Source organism: Bos indicus x Bos taurus, chromosome 7 (genome assembly GCF_003369695.1).
Source record: "Bos indicus x Bos taurus breed Angus x Brahman F1 hybrid chromosome 7, Bos_hybrid_MaternalHap_v2.0, whole genome shotgun sequence".
In the NCBI taxonomy this organism is placed as follows: Eukaryota; Metazoa; Chordata; class Mammalia; order Artiodactyla; family Bovidae; genus Bos; species Bos indicus x Bos taurus.
Window position 1 is genome coordinate 85,496,872 of NC_040082.1, and position 16,668 is coordinate 85,513,539.

The 16,668-nt window shown below is 40.4% G+C and overlaps 1 protein-coding gene across 2 annotated transcripts in view; it reads left to right on the forward strand.

Annotated features, from left to right (window-relative positions):
* The first annotated feature begins 1,071 nt into the window (after positions 1–1,071).
* Positions 1,072–16,668, forward strand: part of SLC27A6 (solute carrier family 27 member 6) — an 80,558-nt gene continuing 64,961 nt past the window's right edge. Inside the window, exon 1 of one of the 2 annotated variants that reach the window (XM_027547037.1) lies at positions 1,072–2,105. In XM_027547037.1, the coding sequence (XP_027402838.1) occupies positions 1,577–2,105 (529 nt within the window). In that variant the 5' untranslated portion in view covers positions 1,072–1,576. The remainder of the gene's footprint in view (positions 2,106–16,668) is intronic. The other variant, XM_027547036.1, reaches the window with a different exon arrangement.

Here is a 16,668-nt window from a genome sequence, read left to right on the forward strand (position 1 = left end):
AAATGGTTATTTATACACACTTCTTAAAGGCAGAGAGCTGGAATGGTGGTATCTGCAAGGAAAAACATATGTAATTAAGTACCCCTCAGTTTATCTTCAGTAAAATTTCACCATTGTATAAAATTTATTGTTATTTTTAATTACCTGTTGCCTCTCCACTTCGCCCTCCCCCCTTTTAGAATCTTTAGTTTGATGTTCTGATCATTTTTTAAATGATCTCACTGGATAAAAATCATTTTACCCTTTTTTTAAAATGTGATTGTGAATATGGACTTAAGCTCTCACCTCAAACAGTACTTTTGGAAAATTTTGTAAAAAGCACTATCAAGGCACTCTAAGGATTGAACTTTAGTATAAATGTCAATACCAACCTACTAATATAAGTTTTCAAAACTACTTTTTGCATAACCTCAAAGTCACTTTGTGATGTTTCATGAACAAAGAGTTCAAATATTCCTGCATCTGTCCAATTCATAAATATCTTTTTCGTCTCCTGTTTCCCTGTTCCCTGCCTATCCTCCCACCCCCGCCGCCCCCTCTCGCCCCCCTCCCCCCCGCCCCCGGTGGCAGCTTTAGTTTTTCTTTACTTTAATTCTTCCCCTCGCCTCTGTAGCCTCTAGTTTAATTTCCTTTATTGACCATTTATGGAATGAATGAACTCCTTGACTCGGTTCCAGGAGCCTGGCTGCCCTCTGCCCCATGCAGTGCGGCTTTCTCTCCTGGGACTCGGGTCGCTGCACACCAGCCAGCGGAGGACGGCCGGAGGAAGCTGCTCCAGCGACCGCGGTCCGAACAGGGTTGGCCCGGCGCCTGGTGGCGGACGGGAGGCGAGCCCCTCCGTTGGGGCTCGGAGGAGAGATACCCCAACTCGGGAACCTAGAAGGGGAGCTGCGATCCGCGCAGGAGGCAGCTTTTCCAGCGGGCGCTGCGGTCACCTGGGAGCAGCGCGGGGACCCATCTCGCCCGAGGGGAGCCCAGGGGGCGCTGGGCTGCTGCGCGGGGCACAGCCCGGGCGGCACTGCGGGCCGGGGGATCCCACAAGACCTGGCGACACCCTGGACGGAGGCGTGGCCCCGACACCCTGCGCGGTTCTGCAGGATCCAGGCGGGAAGCCGCTGTGTATCTCAGTCTTCGCCACCCCAGCTTCTCTCGGCTCGAATTCAGCCTCCAAGTTGCAGGCACCGGAGAGCATCTGCCCCCGAGGGTGGTGGGCTATTCTCAGGAGCTTGAAAGGCACCGGGGACTGATCCAACTAGCCCGGAGAGAACTGGTAGGTGCCTCAGAACTCCGCAGGGCGCGGGCCGCCGTCGGGGTTCAGAAGTCAATGTGTGCTGTGCTGCATTCCTCGATCCCCCCCGGAGGCCCCTGAGCTTATCTCACTCTTGAACTGTTCACCCGCCAGGTGTCCTAGGACTTATCCCCAGCATTCTTTGGAGCAACTTCTGTGCAGAAGACTTTTAACTCAGTTTCGCAAGAGTTCTTCTCCCTCCCATAAAGGTTGGGGCGAACTGCAGGTGCTAGCCTTGCACATTGCCGACTGGTGGTCTCGGCAGAGAGGTGCCCCCGGGAGAGAACAATGGCAGAACCGGGATCTGGGCTGCCTTCTGGTCTTGCGGTCCCCACTTTCCTGCCGTGGCTAACAGGACTAGGGGCTGGAATGGTCTTCCTGAGCTTCTTGCAGAAACTCCTGTACCCTTACTTCTGGAGTGACCTCTGGTACCTGCTGAAGATGGTTCGCTGTGGACTTTGGACGACAGGGAAGCACGGACAGAAAGGGGAGCTAGTCACTGTCCTGGATAAATTCCTGATCCAGGCCATGAAGCGGCCCCAGAAACCTTTCATCATCTACGAGGGAGACATCTACACCTATGAGGATGTGGACAGGAGAAGTAATAAAGTGGCTCATGTCTTGCTGAACCATTCCCCGCTGAAAAGGGGCGATACTGTGGCTTTGCTGATGAGCAACGAACCGGATTTCGTTCACGTGTGGTTTGGCCTGGCCAAGCTGGGCTGCGTGGTGGCCTTCCTCAACTCCAACGTTCGATCGGTCTCCCTCCTGCATTGCATCCGCAGCTGTGAGCCCAGGGTCCTCGTGGTGGGTGCAGGTAGAGTATGGGAAATGAGCTGCTTGAGCAGAATGGCAGCCCTGCCTCCTATCCCACCCCCACCGGCCTCATTTTTTTTTGTTAGAACCAATTAGCAACTAGTATCCTGGGTATGTGATGAAATGTGGATGTTAAGGGTACAAGTGGTTTAATTTCCCCTTCCCTCACTTCAATCACTGTTGTAGATGACTAATTATCAGGACAGCTTCTGAAGAACTTTACTGAAATCTCAGACTTTTCTGAAATCTTATTATTTTAGCAAAGGGACAGGATGAGTCTAAGGGGCACATTTTACTGTTCTTGCTACCTTCAGTGAGTACAAGAACACAGAGAGAGCTTGGTTAAGTTCTAAATTTTGTCAGATCTGACAAAATTATCTGATGTGAAGGAAGACAATCCTGTTTCATTGTGGAATACCTTCTGCCTCTAATAGTAGCACTATTGAAGTTGACTGCCTTTGCAGAAGAAACATGTTTAATTAGAAGTGCATGAATTCCTGTCTTCATGTCTGCTCTTATTCTGCACTGCCTGCAAGCTAGGATTTGCCTGGCAAAGTTGGACTTCCAGCCAGTGGCAAGCTCTTGGCAGACTCTCAGTCTCTTTCTCCCCCATCTCCTTACCCCACCGGTGCATCATTTTATCTTTCTTTCCAGTAAGTGCTGACCTTCTTCCCCTCCCCTTGGATTTAGGCTTTGGATACGTATACTGACAGTGAACTATAAAGAAAAGTTTTTGGTTGAGTGCCTGACTAATGAAGAACCTAGGATGATAAGTTGCATAACAGGGAAAACGAAGTATGAAAATTGATAACTTATTTGGTATAATCTAAGTGGTTTATGCACATGTTTCTTTCATGAGGGTAGGAAGGTAGAGGATCATGGCAAAGACCTTAGTGAAAATATTTAAGTATTTTAGGTTAATAGATACATTCTGACACCTCATATGGACTTCTCAGATGACACTAGTGATAAAGAACCGGCCTGCAAGTGCAGGAGACATAAGAGATGCGGTTTCGATCCCTGGGTCAAGAAGACCCCCTGCAGGAGGGCATGGCAACTCACTGCAGTATTCTTGCCTAGAGAATCCCATGGACAGAAGAGCCTGGTGGGCTACAGTCATATAGAATCTTTAGATTCACAGAGAAATACGGGGCGGGGGGGATCTACATTTATATACCACTGATTTATAAAGTATAATACTTTGTCTGTACCCTTTTTTATATAATAATTGTATATCACATGAAAATGAGTTAGCCAATATATAGTAAAAAAAAAAAAAGTTATTTATTCAAGGCTTTCACTTTTGCTTGTTTCCTTTGTCCTTCCAGCTCAAATTGTGACTAGATGAAGAAGCAAAATGTTTGTTCTTTTTAATTTATGATCATATTTTTAATGGAAAGGCATTTTATTTTAAATATAGCAGTGTGTACATGTCAATCCCAGACTCCCAAATGTGTCTTATTACTCTTAAGGACTGATTTTATCTTAAATTACTGGAGTGGATAAACCAGAAATCCTCTCGTGTTTTTTTTTTTGTTTTTTTTTTTAATTCAACAGTTATATCCTCCAAGATTGAAATTCAACTCTTCACCTTGGAAAAAGGTTAGCTAGTATAACACTTCTTTGAACTGTAGCAATAAGTAGAATAAAGGAGTCACACAGAGGTTCCACAACATGGTGAAGCAGTGTTTACCTCTCGTGCCATGGGCAGTGATAATATGAATACAGCAGGGAAAACTATCGCAGTTCATCTTAGGATATATTCTGACATTTTAGTTGCTCATTCTAATTTAGATTGCAGTTTCTGGAGCAAATCTGAACCTTAGATTGTGCAAAGAAAGAAGAGCAAACTAGAAGGGCCACAATATCTCTGAAAAGATTTCTGTGGCCATGATGTTGAGGTCAACCTGAGAAACATCTCATATCCTGTCTCCTGAGGGCCTCCTCCTGAAGTGTGTAGGGCTGTTTAACTCTCAGAATAGAGTTTTCAAACTTTGGTGTTGACTGAGCTGTTGCCCAATTAGGACCAACTAATTTTGCAGTTTTACTTGTGCCAGCTTTTGCTTTGCTTGCCAATAACTAATAGCATTGTTTCCTTATTTTTGTTTTTACCACTACCAGACAAGTTTTGTGTATGAAAGCCACATTGGGATGCTGGAATTTAAGCCAAACATGTTTAATTAATTTGCTCAGTAAGTAGGTACCTGGAGAATTCAACCTTAAATCCTAGTAACAAGTCTTTATAGCACACCTCCAAAATATATAAATAGCATATGTTTCTTTCAAAGATAGGAGAATTCCCTTTTAGTTAACTGCTAGTTTTGTTTTGTTTTGTAAGACAGCATGGCTTCCATCACAGTCACTTTTCTGTATCTGAAGCTCTTACCCTGAAAACTGTATTCTTGGCATCTTGAGTCTAATCCATGAGCAATATATACATATAGTTTTTAAAACTTTACATTTCAGAGTTCTTAAATTCCCGTTGGATGTTTCTAATGGAGATGTACTATTAAATCCTTATATCTCCAGCAAGAGTGTATTGAAGTGGAAAGACCAGACAGTGTTAGATAAGCTGGACAGCCCCAGGTCTCACTTCTGATCTGCCACTTCTTAATTGTGTGATTGAAAAACAAGGTCCTCAGCTGCTTTGAGTGATATTTTGCTTTGCTGTGAATTGGTGAAAATACCATCTCCTTCACAGTGTAATTCTGAGGATTAAATGGCAGTTTTGGTGAAATGACTAGCTGAGTCACTAGTGCATACAAAGTAAATCCTTGGTGAATCGAAATAATTGCTATTATCATTGTAAAGTCATTGGAGGCTTTTACTAAGGGATTTCACTTGAATTTTGATGGCACATTCTAATTTGGTATTAGCTACAAAAAAGACTAGTAAGTCATCTGTTTGGTCCAGGACGTTTAACACTTTGCTATGTTTTAGCAAAATTCATGTTATATAAAACCAGCGTCAAACAAGTTTTATAGGCAGGCCAGGTAGTGTCCACGGTGGTCCGTGGTGATAGATGACATTACAATCATGACAGTTGCCCGATAGTTCTGTCTCCAGAATAAGAATAAACGTTATTCTTGCTCTAGTGGTTGCTAACAAAGATATCAATGTTGCCATTTACTCAAGGCTGACTATGTAAAAGGTGTACCCAGTACCTTTGAAAGGCAAGTGCACAGCTATAGTTTAGAAACTAAGAGGGAAAGAAGTTCACCAAGGGTCTAGGGTGACACAGCTTAGTAGGTGCAGATCAGACCCAAAACCTGGTCTCTGATCTAAGACTCTGCTGTATTACACATTATAGGTTTCTGGGGCTGTTAATCCCCTTTTGCTATAACCATGAAAAAATTGCATTCCAGTTATATAAATATAGTAAAATTAAAAGTTGCCAGTGTTAAGACATCAGGTTTTTAATGCTCCTATCACTAGAAAAAATGTAAATGCTTATAAAACTATTATTCCTTTTTCTCAGTCTGAAGACTCAAAAATAGTTGCAAAGAAGTGTTACTGTATTTGTGTAGTTTGATTTAGAAGATGTGTCAAGTGGCGTCCCAACTTTCTTTGGAAAATTTCAGCACTTATTGAATATTAAATCATCTTAGATCAAACCTAGTCCTTTCCCCCCAATATTTCAACTCTGATTTTGCCAACAGTGCCTGCAGCCAATATTATCATCTACCTATATAGGCTTTTCTCTTTACTCAGTACAAACGTGAAATGTTGAGGTATTTGTATGTAGTATTTAAAAGTTTATATAATTATATCCTTTGACATATGTAGCAATAATAAATAAGTCTCTTCCATTTTTATAGCACTATGTAAGTAATAAACTATTTTTAGATGCATTGCCTTATGTCATCTTCACCACAGCCATAGTCTGGTTCTAAAGAGGAGGGAAGCATGGATCAGAGTGGGCAAGTACATTGCTCAAGCTCCTGCCTTTAGGAGAGGCAGTGTGGGACGGGAGCCTGGATTTTCTGATGTTGAGCACACCTTTGTCTTTGTCCTCATTTCTGCTCCGGCCCATTTCCTCATCTCCATCTTTTCCCTTTCTCTTCCCTTCCCTCCAGGCCCCTCCCTCTGCCCTGCTGCTTTCCCGGAGCTCTCTCTGTCATCTTCCATCTGGTCATCTACTTGGTTTTGTTATTTTTCCCACCAATCCTCTTGCCTCAGGCACTGTGTGCCATGGCTCTCTCAGTGACTTGGTGGAATGGTAAAGTTGTGTTTGCCAGATCACGTAGAGGTACTTGTGCAACTTGGAGGACTTGGCCAAGAGCTCAAATGTAAGCTCTTTGAGCTGAGGAAGTTTGTTCTGTTTGCTGCTAAATTCTTAGAACTTAGTGTAAAAGAGATGCTCAATAAGTAATTACTGTCTGGATGAATGAATAGGTGATCAATCTAATGAAAAACTTTAAGGTACACAAGGGCCATTCAGTAACTGTTTACTTACTTGCCTGTTTTTGCCCAGGAATTGTCCCCGTGCTGTTCTTCTGGTAGCTGATTTTGGCAGTAGATATATCAATGAGTTACTGGTTATGTTATTTTATATCAGTGTTGCTAAATGTTAGAATCATGACTCCCTGAAAGTCAAAGCATTTTAAGCTTTGTAGTCTTTAGTTTCTGGAGAAGGCAATGGCACCCCACTCCAGTACTCTTGCCTGGAAAATCCCATGGACGGAGGAGCCTGGTAGGCTGCAGTCCATGGGGTCGCTGAGGGTCGGACACGACTGAGCGACTTCACTTTCCCTTTTTACTTTCATGCATTGGAGAAGGAAATGGCAACCCACTCCAGTGTTCTTGCCTGGAGAATCCCAGGGACAGTGGAGCCTGGTGGGCTGCCGTCTATGGGGTCGCACAGAGTCGGACACAACTGAGGCGACTTAGCACCAGCAGCAGCTGCAGTGGTCTTTAGTTTCTAGACTTAGTATCCACAAAATTTCAGATTTACTTGCATTTTTGTATTTTCTGGGCTCAGCAGTAAAGAATCTGCCTGCAGTGTAGGAGATGCAGGAGATATGGGTTCGATCCCTGGGTTGGGAAGATTCCCTGGAGAACGGCATGGCAACCCACTCCAGTATTCTTGCCAGGAAAATCCCATGGACAGAGGAGCCTGGTGGGCTACGGTCCATGGAGTTGCAAAGAGTCGGACACAGCTGAAGCGACTGAACATGCGTGCATTCATGCATGCATGTAATTTGCACTCTCTCCTTTCTCAGTGTATCACATATTAAATCGTTATAATTATAAGTAAACAACTGAAAAGTATATATTAATATTACCCTGGACCTTTTTACTTTAGATTCAATAGGATGTTGTGTCTCAACCTTCTGGGAAGGGTTTTGTTTCTCTTCACAAGAAGTACACTCTTATGTTGGTTCTCTAAACTTAAAATAATGCGTGCAGCATTGCCCTGTCCGTTTTCATGATCTGTTGCATTCACACTGTGCAGGAGCAAATGTTCCAGTTAACAATCAAACCATTGTAATTCTCCAAATGACTTTCAACCGTAAAGACATCTGCTTTTCAAAGACCAAGAGGAATAGTTAGAGGAAAAAATAAAAACCCTTTAAGTTCTATAGAAAGTAAGACATATTCAGATAGATGAGATGTGGCTCATGTGAACCTGTACTATTTTATCCATGTACTATGCTAGCCTCGACATATCTATTTTCATTTTCAAGGCATTTCTATACTTTTAAGTAGAGTAGACTGAATGGCTGTTTTGCCTTTTTTTTTTCCTCTCATTTTAGACTCAGCTAGGTCAAGGAATACCTCCATTCCAAAAAAAAAAAAAATATATATATATATATAATTAATTTTGATTGTTCATGATTTACTAGTTGGAAAAGGTAGTATTCTAAGGATGATTATTTTCTTCACTGATCATGAGGAGTTCTTATATACAGTTTATGCTGAACACGTGTTTGCTATAAGGGAATGAAACTTGAATACTGACAGGAGCAAAAACAATTTAAAGAGGGACTGTGCCTCCTCAGCAGAGAAGGCAATGTCACCCCACTCCAGTACTCTTGCCTGGAAAATCCCATGGACGGAGGAGCCTGGAAGGCTGCAGTCCATGGGGTCGCTGAGGGTCGGACACAACTGAACGACTTCACTTTCCCTTTTCACTTTCATGCATTGGGGAAGGAAATGGCAACCCACTCCAGTGTTCTTGCCTGGAGAATCCCAGGGACGGGGGAGCCTTGTGGGCTGCCATCTCTGGGGTCGCACAGAATCGGACACGACTGATGCAACTTAGCAGCAGCAGCAGTGCCTCCTCAGAGAAGTTGCAAGCCCGAACTGGAAAAACACACATCTAAGTAATAATTATTTATTGGAAATACGATGTGTTGCATTAACAACAAACGAAGTATTCTACATTTTACTTTCTTGCACAATTTTGCCTATAATAAATATACTGTCTATGCCCTAAAAGATGTGGGGACAGCTGAAAATGAAACCCGGAAACCCATTTACAAACTTGTGTGTACCCATTCAGAGCAGTTAATAAAATTGCTTCAGGGAAGAATATGTTATCATGAATGAATAATTATGCACTTCCTAGGGCTATTATTATCAGTAAACTATTATTTGTAAAAATAACTGACACATCATTGATGATGAGATTAGTGTCTGGCTTGATAAGAACTATTGTTATCTACATCATGATATATATTGCTTTAGGATTGCTTACTTAAGCATCAATTTTCTTAGGCACCATAACCTGCCCAGGTGTTCTGTGAGAAACCCATTGAGCTGTTGTTAAGCAACAGATGGTAGCTAAGAGCGTGTGATGAGATCTACAATTTCAATTTGGTTTCTGTGTAAATATTGCTTTGTAGGATGGAAACCTCACATTAACCATGTGTAGTTGAATTTCATATTAGTTTTAGTAATGCATAAAAGTTTATTTTTTAATATAAATTTATTTATTTTAATTGGAGGCTAATTACTTTACACTATTGTATTGGTTTTGCCATATATTGACATGAATCCACCACGGGTGTACATGTATTCCCCATCATAAACACCCTTCCCACCTTCCTCTGGATCCCATCCCTCTGGGTCATCCCAGTGCACCAGCCCCAACCATCCTGATCATGCATAGAATCTGGACTGGCAATTCATTTCACATATGATAATATACATGTTTCAATGTCATTCTCCCAAATCATCCCACCTTCACCCTCTCCCCCAGGGTCCAAAAGACTATTCTATACACCTGTGTCTCTTTTGCTGTCTCACATACAGGGTTATCGTTACCATCTTTTTAAATTCCATATATATGCGTTAGTATATTGTATTGGTGTTTTTCTTTCTGGCTTACTTCACTCTGTATAATAGAGTCCAGTTTCATCCACCTCATTAGAACTGATTCAAATGTATTCTTTTTAATGGCTGAGTAGAAGGCACTGGCAACCCACTCCAGTACTCTTGCCTGGAAAATCCCATGGATGGAGGAGCCTGGTAGGCTGCAGTCAATGGGGTTGCGAAGAGTCGGACAGGACTGAGTGACTTCACTTTCACTTTTCACTTTCCTACATTGAGAAGGAAATGGCAACCCACTCCAGTGTTCTTGCCTGGAGACTCCCAGGGACGGAGGAGTCTAGTGGGCTGCCATCTCTGGCGTCTCACAGAGTTGGACACAACTAAAGTGACTTAGCAGCAGCTGCAGCAATACTCCATTGTGTATATGTACCACAGCTTTCTTATCCATTTGTCTGCTGATGGACATCTAGGTTGCTTCCATGTCCTGGCTATTATAAACAGTGATGCGATGAACATTGGGGTACACGTGTCTCTTTCAATTCTGGTTGCCTTGGTGTGTATGCCCAGCAGTGCTATTGCTGGGTCGTACGGCAGTTCTATTTCCAGTTTTTTAAGGAGTCTCCACACTATTCTCCATAATGGCCGTACTAGTTTGCATTCCCACCAACAGTGTAAGAGGGTTCCCTTTTCTCCACACCCTCTCCAGCATTTATTGCTTGTAGACTTTTGGATAGCAGCCATTCTGACTGGCGTGAAATGGTACCTCATTGTGGTTTTGATTTGCATTTCTCTGATAATGAGTGATGTTGAGCATCTTTTCATGTGTTTGTTAGCCATCTGTATGTCTTCTTTGGAGAAATGACTGTTTAGGTCTTTGGCCCATTTTTTGATTGGGTCATTTATTTTTCTGGAATTGATCTGCAGGAGTTGCTTGTATATTTTTGAGATTAATTCTTTGTCAGTTGCTTCATTTGCTATTATTTTCTCCCATTCTGAAGGCTGTCTTTTCACCTTGCTAATAGTTTCCTTTGTTGTGCAGAAGATTTTAATTTTAATTAGGTCCCATTTGTTTATTTTTGCTTTTATTTCCAATATTCTGGGACGTGGGTCATAGAGGATCCTGCTGTGATGTATGTCGGAGAGTGTTTTGCCTATGTTCTCCTCTAGGAGTTTTATAGTTTCTGGTCTCATGTTTAGATCTTTAATCCATTTTGAGTTTATTTTTGTGTATGGTGTTAGAAAGTGTTCTAGTTTCATTCTTTTACAAGTGGTTGACCAGTTTTCCGAGCCCCACTTGTTAAAGAGATTGTCTTTTCTCCATTATATATTCTTGCCTCCTTTGTCAAAGATAAGGTGTCCATAGGTGTGTGGATTTATCTCTGGGTTTTCTATTTTGTTCCATTGATCTATATTTCTATCTTTGTGCCAGTATCATACTGTCTTAATGACTGTGGCTTTGTAGTAGAGCCTGAAGTCAGGCAGGTTGATTCTTCCAGTTCCATTCTTCTTTCTCAAGATTGCTTTGGCTATTCAAGGTTTTTTGTATTTCCATATAAATTGTGAAATTATTTGTTCTAGCTCTATGAAAAATACCGTTGGTAGCTTGACAGGGATTGCATTGAATCTATAGATTGTTTTGGGTTGTATACTCATTTTCACTATATTGATTCTTCTGATCCATGAACACGGTATATTTTTCCATCTATTAGTGTCCTCTTTGATTTCTTTCACCAGTGTTTTATAGTTTTCTATATATATGTCTTTTGTTTCTTTAGATAGCTATATCCCTAAGTATTTTATTCTTTTTGTTGCAATGGTGAATGGAATTGTTTCCTTAATTTCTCTGTCTATTTTCTCATTATTAGTGTATAGAAATGCAAGGGATTTCTGTGTGTTGACTTCATATCCTGCGACTTTACTATATTCATTGCTTAGCTCTAGTAATTTTCCGGTGGAGTCTTTAGGGTTTTCTATTTAGAGGATCATGTCATCTGCAAACAGTGAGAGTTTTACTTCTTCTTTTCCAATTTCAGATCAGATCAGATCAGTCGCTCAGTTGTGTCTGACTCTTTGTGAGCCCATGAATCGCAGCACACCAGGCCTCCCTGTCTATCACCAACTCCCGGAGTTCACTCAGACTCACGTCCATCGAGTCGGTAATGCCATCCAGCCATCTCATCCTCTGTCATCCCCTTCTCCTCCTGCCCCCAATTCCTCCCAGCATCAGAGTCTTTTCCAATGAGTCAACTCTTAGCGTGAGGTGGCCAAAGTACTGGAGTTTCAGCTTTAGCATCATTCCTTCCAAAGAAATCCCAGGGCTGATCTCCTTTAGAATGGACTGGTTGGATCTCCTTGCAGTCCAAGGGACTCTCAAGAGTCTTCTCCAACACCACAGTTCAAAAGCATCAATTCTTCGGCACTCAGCCTTCTTCACAGTCCAACTCTCACATCCATACATGACCACAGGAAAAACCATAGCCTTGACTAGATGAACCTTTGTTGGCAAAGTAATGTCTCTCCTTTTGAATATGCTATCTAGGTTGGTCATAACTTTCCTTCCAAGGAGTAAGCGTCTTTTAATTTCATGGCTGCAGCCAACATCTTCAGTGATTTTGGAGCCCCCCAAAATAAAGTCAGCCACTGTTTCCACTGTTTCCCCACCTATTTCCCATGAAGTGATGGGACCGGATGCCATGATCTTCATTTTCTGAATGTTGAGCTTTAAGCCAACTTTTTCACTCTCCTCTTTCACTTTCATCAAGACGCTTTTTAGTTCCTCTTCACTTTCTGCCGTAAGGGTGGTGTCATCTGCATATCTAAGGTTATTGGTATTTCTCCTGGCAATCTTGATTCCAGCTTGTGTTTCTTCCAGTCCACCGTTTCTCATTATGTACTCTGCATATAAGTTAAATAAACAGGGTGACAATATACAGCCTTGACGTACTCCTTTTCCTATTTGGAACCAGTCTGTTGTTCCATGTCCAGTTCTAACTGTTGCTTCCTGACCTGCATACAAATTTCTCAAGAGGCAGATCAGGTGGTCTGGTATTCCCATCTCTTTCAGAATTTTCCACAGTTTATTGTGATCCACACAGTCAAAGGCTTTGGCATAGTCAATAAAGCAGAAATAGATGTTTTTCTGGAACTCTCTTGCTTTTTCCGTGATCCAGCAGATGTTGGCAATTTGATCTCTGGTTCCTCTGCCTTTTCTAAAACCAGCTTGGATTCCTTTTATTTCTTTTTCTGCTCTGAATGCTATGGCCAAAACTTCCAAAACTATGCTCAACCGTAGTGGTGGGAGTGGGCACCCTTGTCTTGTTCCTGACTTTAGGGGAAATGCTGTCAATTTTTCACCATTGAGGATAATGTTTGCTGTGGATTTGTCATATATAGCTTTTATTATGTTGAGGTGTGTTCCTTCTAGTCCTGCTTTCTGGAGGGTTTTTTTTTTTATCATAAATGGATGTTTGATTTTGTCAAAGGCTTTCTCTGCATCTACTGAGATAATCATATGGTTTTTATTTTTCAATTTGTTAATGTGGTGTATTACATTGGTTGATTTGTGGATATTGAAGAATCCTTGCATCCCTGGGATAAAGCCCACTTGGTCATGATGTATAATCTTTTTAATGTGTTGTTGGATTCTGTTTGCTAGAATTTTGTTAAGGATTTTTGCATCTATGTTCATCAGTGATATTGGCCTGTAGTTTTCTTTTTTGTGTGTGTGGCATCTTTGTCAGGTTTTAGTATTAGGGTGATGGTGGCCTTATAGAATGACTTTTGGAAGTTTACCTTCCTCTGCAATTTTCTGGAAGAGTTTGAGTAGGATAGGTGTTAGCTCTTCTCTAGATTTTTGGTAGAATTCAGCTGTGAAGCCATCTGGTCCTGGGCTAAAAGTTTAAAGTTAAATGTTTGCCAGTGTTTTAAAACACTATGCTATGAGCAATTACCATTGAAAATATTAGTTTGTTTTATGTAGAATAAAGCAATTTATGGAGTTGGAAATGGCAACCCACTCCAGTATTCTTGACTGGAAAATCTCATGGACAGAGGAGCCTGGTGGGCCACAGTCCACGATGTTGCAGAGTCGGACATGACAGAGCGACTGAGCACAGCACAAGATAATTTTAAAACAATGTCTGTAAGTCAGGCAGAGAAACACAAATATCATATGGTATCACTTATATGTGGAATCTAAAAAGTGCTTCAAATAGATTCAAATGGACTTATTTACAAAACAGAAACAAACTCAGAGACATAGAAAACAAACTTACAGTTACCAAAGAGGAAAGGAGGGAAGGGATATATTAAGACAGTACTATCCCTAAAGCAGTTAATCAGCAAAGTCCTGCTGTATAGCACAGGAAGCTATATTCAATACCTTATAATAAGCTATAATGAAAAAGAATATATATGTATGTATGACTGAATCATTTACTGTACATCAAAAACAAACTAACACAGCGATGTAGATCAACTATACCTCAATTAAAAAAAAAGTTTTTAATGCAGAATGAATAACATAATTCACACTAATGGTATATTCAAGGAATATATTACATTTTTACTCATTGATTTCATAGTCTCAGAAATGTGAATGAAACATAGCAATGGTATAGAAACAAGAAATTAATTTGTACAAACAGTGGTAAATGTTTATAAGCAGAGATCGTAATTAACCTCTTTTTATGCTTGCAACCCCACCTAAACCAATGCATGCAAGAAACAGTGTGTATTTCTTGGAAGAATGTATTGCTTTGAAAAGAGAGATTCTGTCTTCTCCTGTGTTGTAGACTTTGTTAAATCTCATGGAATTTTAATCTGTCTCAATTTCTTATGGTAACTTACTATTACTACCTGCACCTACAGTGGATCCCATGAGTTGGATTCCATATCCAGCAACTATGATTGTGTGCCAGGCACAGCTGGTGAAAGGGCAGAGCAGGACAGCCATAATTCTTCTGAGGTGCTTACAGTTCTGTAGCTTTCAGTGGTAGGACACTTCACTAAGAGTAAATCTTCACGAAACACAGCCAAGTCTTCATGAAGTATTTAAACAAAAGCTATTTTGGGGGGGGCAGGAATAAATATGTAAAATTTACAAAGTGACACTAAAACTTGCCATTTTATCGAGAAAGCCTGACAGTGACAAGTAAATAATGATCCTTTATCCCCTACAAGATTTTTCAAATTTCTATCTCAATTTTCACTCTCCTCATCCATACTTCCTACCACTATTAAAGAAATAACTTGTTTAGATAAAATTCTGTTTGTTAATTCTAAATGTCTCAGCTAAGTCAATTTCATTATAATCCATGAAGGAGATTAAATTGTATCTCCTCTGATTCCTAGAAATCCACTCACTTCCTTTTTCTTGTAAAGGTCATCACTCTTAGTAAATACTATGATTTTTTTAGACTCTACAGTTCCAACAAAGATTTTGATCAACAGTTAATCATATTGTAACTTTCTTGGCACCTATTTTGCCAATTTAGACACATATATTATTAAGAACATATAAAATTTATCTTGTTAATTTACAGTTCCAGGTGACAGACTTAAAGTTAAGGGAATGAAATGGGTCAGTTCAGACTTGTACTTATACATTCAAAATGCCGGAAAGAATCATTTAAGCAAAATCTAGTGCTAAAAATTAAGAGAAAATACAAAGTCCAGATCATTTGTTTGTCTTGCTTTTTCATTTATTTATGACTCATCCTTCCCCCAGCATTCCTTATGATTTTTTCACTTCTTCTTCTTACCAAAGCAATCTGTATAGAACAATATGCTGTGTATGCTCAGTAGAGAAAGATTTTTCTCTGGAATCTGACATCTTATTTTATTTGAATTTGTTAAAAAAAATAAAAATTAATGAAAAATATTTCAATCGCCAATTTGCCTCCCCAATCCTAACATGTCAACTCCTTACCATTTTTCTGTGTTTCCTTAGTTTTCTTGTGAGTTTCCTAGTCCAATTTGACATATTTCTCTTGCTGCTTCTTTGTAATCAATCTGGATTATAGATTTTGAGGAAGTAAATCATGAGTTTTTTTCCAAATGTTTTGTATTTATAGTAGACCTGAGTCAGGACTGACAGATAGCTTTTTGAAAGAACCAGACACTTCTTTACATTTCCAGAAATATGTTTAATGCAGCACCCTGAATTTAACTTTAAAATAGAATATATCTAGTGATTATTTTTTAATTCTTGTTTAAAAAGTATTTTTAAAAAGTACTTAGATGGACAGGTCTATAATTATGTGGACTTTACCATTCTGACCAGGGTATATTTTACATTTAGTTGTATTTTTTATCATTGGCTTCATTTATGAGGTAATATATAGATTTTAGAGTTAGTTAGACTTAGGTTAGACTAACAGTTCTATTCACCAGCTTGTGACCTTGGTTGAGTTAGCTTCCCAGGGCTGCTGTAATAAAATAACACAAACTGGGTAAGCTTAAAATACAAAAATTCATTCCCTTTCAGATATGGGGACTAAAAGTACACAATCAAAGTATCTGCAGGCCCATGTCCCCTCTGAAGGGTCTAAGAAAAAAAAATCTTCCCTGTCCTCTTCATAACTTCTGGTGGTTGCTGGTGATCTTAAGCATTCCTCGCATTAACTCCAAAAGGCCACTGCTTAATGTCCCTGTGGATGTTAACATAGATTTTAAGATAAATAATGTAGCACTCAGAAATCCCTTTTATCTCAAAAAATAAAACTGCAGCACCCATGTAGAACATGAAAGAGGACATGGTTAAAGATCCATGTTAAAGGAAGAGAGCATTACATTTTAAAAGAATTTAAAGAATATTAAGAACTGTTTGTCTGTCTACTCTAGGGGAAAAAAAAAAAAAGATGCCTCACTCACTTATACATCATCCAGGAATGATGATGCTCTGCTTCTTTTGTGTCCCATAGAGTGCCAGGTACCCTCACACTAAATATTTCCTCCTCAAGGATTTGCACCCACCTTCCAGCTCCCTCCTTTTCTACCAGTATTGTCCTGGAGAGATGACAGTGTCTCCTACATTGCAGGTCAGATTAAGAAGGTCTAGTCAGTCTCCCAGAGGTCCTCAACACAGTCTCCCCTATACAATCACGCTTTAGTTATCTGTACAGTAGATGATTCCTGAGATGAGTATCCCTTTGCCTTTCTCAAGCCTGGATTTCAACCCAGACCCTTGATACTATGAAGACGCCTAAGCTCTTCAGGCCTGAAGACACCTGCGCTTGCAGTTTTCTACTCTTTTGACTTCTTTTTTGCTTGATGCTGGTTCTGCTGAG